Source organism: Populus euphratica, unplaced genomic scaffold (assembly GCF_000495115.2).
Source record: "Populus euphratica unplaced genomic scaffold, PopEup_1.0 scaffold2168.1, whole genome shotgun sequence".
Classification (NCBI taxonomy): domain Eukaryota; kingdom Viridiplantae; phylum Streptophyta; class Magnoliopsida; order Malpighiales; family Salicaceae; genus Populus; species Populus euphratica.
The window spans coordinates 13,621-19,401 of record NW_011502007.1 but is presented as its reverse complement, the minus strand read 5'-3'; the positions used below and the strand labels follow the sequence as shown (position 1 = coordinate 19,401).

The following is a 5,781-nucleotide window of genomic DNA, read 5'->3' as shown; positions in this document are numbered from 1 at the left end:
TTGACAGAAGAGAAAGATAAAGCATTTTCATTCCTCATTCAACTGCACTTGCATTTCCTCAAGAGTTATTTAGCGTGCCAGGACTCAATGGGCAGCTACATGTATCATCAAGGGAACACTGGATTTGTATCCCCTTACAATGGAAAAGGGAACAATGGATTTGTATACCCTTACAATGGAAAATGAACCATCGAGGAAAAATACTAGGATGTGGTGATGGAAACTGGTCCGATGAGAGAAACCAATCACAAAACCTAGAAGAAATCTATCTCTAAATAATTACCAGAAGGCTTCACATCAACACCTGGCACATTCACATCTGCGGGGGCTTTTGGAGAATCAGCTCTCATTAGAAATTCCATTATTGCTTGTTTTGGCACCTCCGGAGGATTTGTACAACGAATGAGTGCCCAATTGATGCTCTGAAAGAATGGATGCTGTTTTATTTCAGTGGCTCCCCGTCTATAAGCAAGACGATGCTGCGGCTCCTTCACGAGTAAACCTCTGATCAAGTCCCTAGCTGCAAAGCTCACAGTAGGTGATTCTGGAAATCTTAATGGCTGGCCAACCACATTAAATAGTGTAGCTCGATTTCCTGCTCCCTTGAAAGGAGTTTTACCAAACAAAAGCTCATAGAGAAATATCCCAAATGTCCACCAATCTACAGCACTTCCATGGCCCTCACCTTTAATTATTTCAGGGGCCAAGTACTCATGCGTACCCACAAAAGACATTGAACGAGCATTTGTGGGTTCGGCAATGAGCTCAGGCAGAGGGTTTACTTGATGATTCATCTCATTCTTAGACTTGCTCTTTTTACCTTTCTTGGCCTTGGTTGAGAAGAAGCGTGGTCCAAAACATGCTGGCTGGATGCAATCTGGTTGTATTACACAAGTTGGCTCAATGCAGGCAGGCTGCACACAATACGCTGAACTCTTCGACTCTGAGCTGGAGTTCGATGATTTTACCAGAGTAGGGCAGACAGCACATCTTAGAGAGAGATCAAAATCTGAAAGCATTATATGCCCATCTTCCCTCACCAAAACATTCTCTGGTTTGAGGTCTCTGTAAATGATCCCAAGCATGTGCAAGTATTCCAAAGCAAGGAGCACTTCTGCAACATAAAACCTGCATAAAGTAATGGCATTCAAAGAATGGCATCACAATAATCAACAACAAAGTTTGTCAGCACGAATAGAATTGTAACAAATGGTATCGTAACTCATCACTTATTTGGGTAATGCATCTGCAGAAACTTCACACGCAAAATATCTCATGAAATTTCCTGCAAAATCCTTGTTTTATTTTTGTTTGAATATTGGTCCAGGCACTTTCAAACCAGTATGAACTACACAATTCAGGATACAAAAACTCAACTTTTTCTGGAAAATATGTGTGTATAAAATCCTTACTAAATTTAGTCAATGAAGACACGAGAAAAAATTAAGCGACATTATACATGAGATCAAAAATACAAAACTTGATGCAGAAGGCAAGAATCAAAAGGAAAAACAAAAAGGAAATAAGAAAATTCATGCTTGATTGAAATCATCACAATGGAGGTCTGGGAAAGCAGATTCCAGATTGCTGCGAAAGATGTCCCCGGGAATCAAAGCATGCAATTACAAACTCATGCGAACAACCAAACGAGTTCATAAAAAATCATTGCTCAATTTCACAGCATGGCAAGCTTACTCGATGCAGGTTTTGTCAAGTCCATGAAAAAGAGCCCTAACTAGAAATTTCACAGGGTTCTCGATGATCCCTCAAAGACACCGAAAACTTACAGTTATAAGCTATATAGATTTAATTTCAGTATTTATAAAGCATACAGATGGTTAAAGATTACCAACATGAAAAAATAAGACAAAATTCCTAACCTGGCAGCATGCTCTGGAAAGTACTTCCCAGGTTGGCGTTGCCTCAGTGCATGCAAGTCCCCACCAGGGCAGAACTCCATTAACAAGCAAGAGAACTTTTCTGTTTCAAAATGTGAATATAGCGTGGGTAGAAATGGATGATCCAGAGATTGAAGGATCTCTCGTTCAGTCTGAGCCCTTAAAAGCTTTTTCCGTGCAGCTAGAGCTGCTTTATCCATAACTTTCATTGCAAAACAAGTTCTAGTACCACTCAACTCTGATAGATAAACACTGCCTATATCTCCACATCCTAGTCTCTTCAACAATTTAAAGTGATTGAACCCCAATGCTCCCGCATGAGATCTGACAGCTTGAATTGCTTCCCATCTTATATCATTTGCCTTGTGGGGCTTGTATAATGCACTGCTTAAACTACTGGAACTGCTTTCATCACTAATATCACTATCAGTGCTGCCTCTATAGAGGCTCATTTTCCTGCTCTCGTTATCATAGGAGTTGCTTACTTCACCACTTTCAACGGACTTCCCAACAGTGCTTGCTTCTTCACTTACTTCTGTGTTGGTGAAACTTTGTTTGGCCTCTGCATAGAGAGTGGCAGTATAGATGCTGTTTGAAGGACTTGCACAGAAGCTTAAAGCTGATTGAGATACTACGTGATTGTTAAGCTGCCCAGCATCTGCTTCGGATGGGCCTGAGACAATACTTTCAGATTCAAGTGAGCCACTGGAATTAGAGCTCTTTGGATCATCCATGGGATGTTTGATGCAGGAATTGTTCTCCGCCGTTGAAACCTTATTCTCAGGAGAAGATTCTGCTGATTGACTAACAAGTTCAGGGGAGCTTGCAAACTCAGATTTGCCCTTATGAGGACTAAAGAAATATTTTGCCGTACTGAGAAGTTCTTCATGCCGGATACCATCATGCGCTTTTTTGTAGGAATTCTTCGGATAGATTACAGAACCATTTGAATGGTGGACAGTCTTGATGCCATGATTGGATGAACTTGCATAGCATGCACCGGAAGAAGCCCCTTCATGCCTAGACTGTTTCAGAATTGGAGGCCGAGAAGGGCGAGACATGACAGATGTGGAAAGCGGGTGGCTGCCTATTTTAGATGCTGAATTCTGAGTCTGTGATGAAGATTCAATCCCATTGACAAACGACTCCATGGAATATCTCGACAACAGCAATGTTCTGAGATGTAGCTATGAATGGTAAGCAGGCCATTAAACGACAGAATCTTGCAATTAAATTGCTTTTATATCTAAAATATGCTATGCTATGCTATTACAGGTGCTACCAAGACAGAAACAGCATAGTATTGCAAATTCAAACAAGAAAATAACACAATTGATTCACACAATCTCCGCAGAAAATTACAATTAAAGAAACTCCAAATATAACGGGAAAAACAAGGTACAATAAAGGTGGCCCGTGAATGAAGATAATTTACCGTTATCCACGGTCAAATGAATGTCAAAATCAACCCTTGTAAGCGGTAAGATATCTAAATCCCATTAAGAAAATAAAAGGGAAAAGAAGAAAGACAAGAACTTTACATTGTTTTCTTCAGTCAAAAACCGTCCTAAGCAATTTGTTCAGGAACCCAGATGGCAAAAACCAAGAAGCCAAATTTTTGACACCAACACAAGCAAATTGGCTGGTTCAAGTAAAGCTAAGTTGTTTCTTTGAAAAGCAAAATAACATAACATGAATTAAGGGACCAAAACAGTCAAGAAGAAGAAAGTGAAAGAGTATACACCTGATTAAAGAAGAGAGAAGGCAATGCAGAGACAGCAATCTTGCATGACTGTTACAACCGAAACACACACACACAAGGACCCCAAAAGGCCAAAAACAGGTCACAGGGAAAGGAAGAAAATTAACTTTGTTATTTGTGTGTGTATGTGAGTGAGTGCCTTTCTGTTTCACTGAAGAATACTTCAGAATTGAGATCCGATCCAAACAAGAAAGAGAGAGAGGGAGAGATTGAACAATGATAAATGATTGCTTCCTTTTTTTTATTTGTTTTTCTTTTTTGTTGTCGAGAGCTGTTTCTGTTATTGTTTTCGTCGTTTAATGGAGGAGTGAAAGAGGGAGGGAATGGATTAAAGGCTTTAAAAAGCCATGAAAACAAAGCCTAAAAGAAAGAAAGTGCTTTGCGTATTCGTTAGAGTCTTTCTTGAAAGAAAGACTCTCTCTTTTATCTACGTACGTTATTGTTATTGTTCTTGTTTCTGTAAATTGGAGGCCTGCTTCCTCTATGTTGACTGGAAGTGCGGTTTTGATAAAATAAATAAATAAGCGTATTTTACTAAAAAAAAGAATTAAATGTTTTTTTAGTTTTTTTATAACTTTAATATTCTAATATCAAAAATAAAAAAAATCTATAAGAAACTTATTTTAATATATTTAAAAAAAATACCACACACCATTCACACGCTTGGTCTTGCTAATTAAGCTTATTTGATATCACGGTGGATAGTGTTTTTTATAAATATTTTTTATATTGAATATTAAAATAATTAAAAAATATTTTTTTAATATTTTTTTAAATGAATATACTTTTAAAATATACATAAATATAATTAAAAACTCACTCAAATAGGGACACATCACATCACTCATTATGCATGGGGTGTCACTATCACTTATTGCTATTAACTATAATCTACCATGTTGTTTTTCTTTTTTAATGATTAAAATTATTGGTTTTTGTCATTGGCCTTTATTTTCCTTTTATTTATTTTTTATTTATTTATTTTTATATGTATATTAAGCTTAAAAGTATATGGAGAAAGCCATGTTCACTTGTTTTTGTGTCTCTAACTCATAACTCCATGTAATGATCAATAGGCGACATGACAAAGAGTAATTTCATTTTTTTAAGCATATAAGCTTCATTTTACTTTATTTTTGTCTTAATTTAATACAAATATATTTTTTTATCGTACTAATCAAATATATTTGTTGAATAGCTATTAATTTATCTCCATTATTATGTGACTTTAACTTCTACTTTTTTTTTATTTAATCATGCATTTTACATTATCTTATTAGTATCATAAAACATGATTTTTTTTATAGGAAAAAATAGCTCTTAAAAACTATACCAATTAACTTAATTTTTTTTTGATAAAGTTAAAATGTTCGACTTACTTGTGACTAAAAAAAAACACTTTACTCCCTAAAAAAAAGTTTTCTCAAAATATAATTTCCATCAAGGATAATAATAAAAATAAATATTTATAATAATTTTTTTTTTGCTCATCCTAAGTAGAGGTAGCTAACACTTTCTAAATTTCATCATTAAATGTAGCCATTGGTACATGCTATTATCATAAATTACTCAAATAATAATTGTTATATGTTATTTTTATAGTTTTAATATGCTGAAATAAAAAAATAAATAAAACAATGCACCGTATTATCGAACAGTCACCACCGAGAGTATTTTGAGGTAAAAGGCTTCACTCCCTCCTATGTACTTTTTATTGGCAACATTAACATTTTGGTTTCGTATTTCTATGTGAAATGATTTATTGCTGACAGTAAAACAATTCCTCTTTTCTTTTAATTAACACTAATCACATGGGCTTGAGTAACCGCACCAATGTCATTAAAGAGGGAGGCCTCACATGCGCGCACGTGGACCCCCTACAACAGCACGTGGCCGGCTGTCATGCCCCTGGCGCATGGCAATCCAATGCGCCCGCGCTTGAGGGCACAACCCCCTCCTAATCACTAATCTTCAGGGCCCATCTTTCTAACTACTAATCTCCTAAAGGATAATACTGTCTTTTACCCGCGGTGCCCACCCCAACACCTACTAATTTTTAATCAGACAGGTGGGGCCAGAACGCCACGCTGGCGGGTCCCCCCACCCGCCCTGAGGGGCTTT

The 5,781-nt window shown here is 36.8% G+C and overlaps 1 protein-coding gene across 3 annotated transcripts; it reads right to left on the bottom strand.

Annotated features, from left to right (window-relative positions):
• On the bottom strand, window positions 1-4,097 carry LOC105118727 (protein kinase PVPK-1-like). Of its 3 annotated transcripts, none has more exons than XM_011016740.1 (3): window positions 3,643-4,097; window positions 1,881-3,085; window positions 1-1,128 (listed from the first exon to the last, which is right to left on the bottom strand). In XM_011016740.1, the coding sequence occupies exons 2-3, from the start codon at window positions 3,047-3,049 to the stop codon at window positions 255-257; spliced, it is 2,043 nt and encodes a 680-aa protein (XP_011015042.1). In that variant the 5' UTR covers window positions 3,050-3,085; window positions 3,643-4,097; the 3' UTR covers window positions 1-254. The 3 variants fall into 3 exon arrangements, with proteins under 3 accessions (XP_011015042.1, XP_011015041.1, XP_011015043.1); XM_011016739.1 differs by having other exon boundaries at window positions 1,881-3,074; XM_011016741.1 differs by lacking the exon at window positions 3,643-4,097 and adding an exon at window positions 3,440-3,628 and having other exon boundaries at window positions 1,881-3,074.
• Between the last annotated feature and the right edge of the window lie 1,684 nt (window positions 4,098-5,781).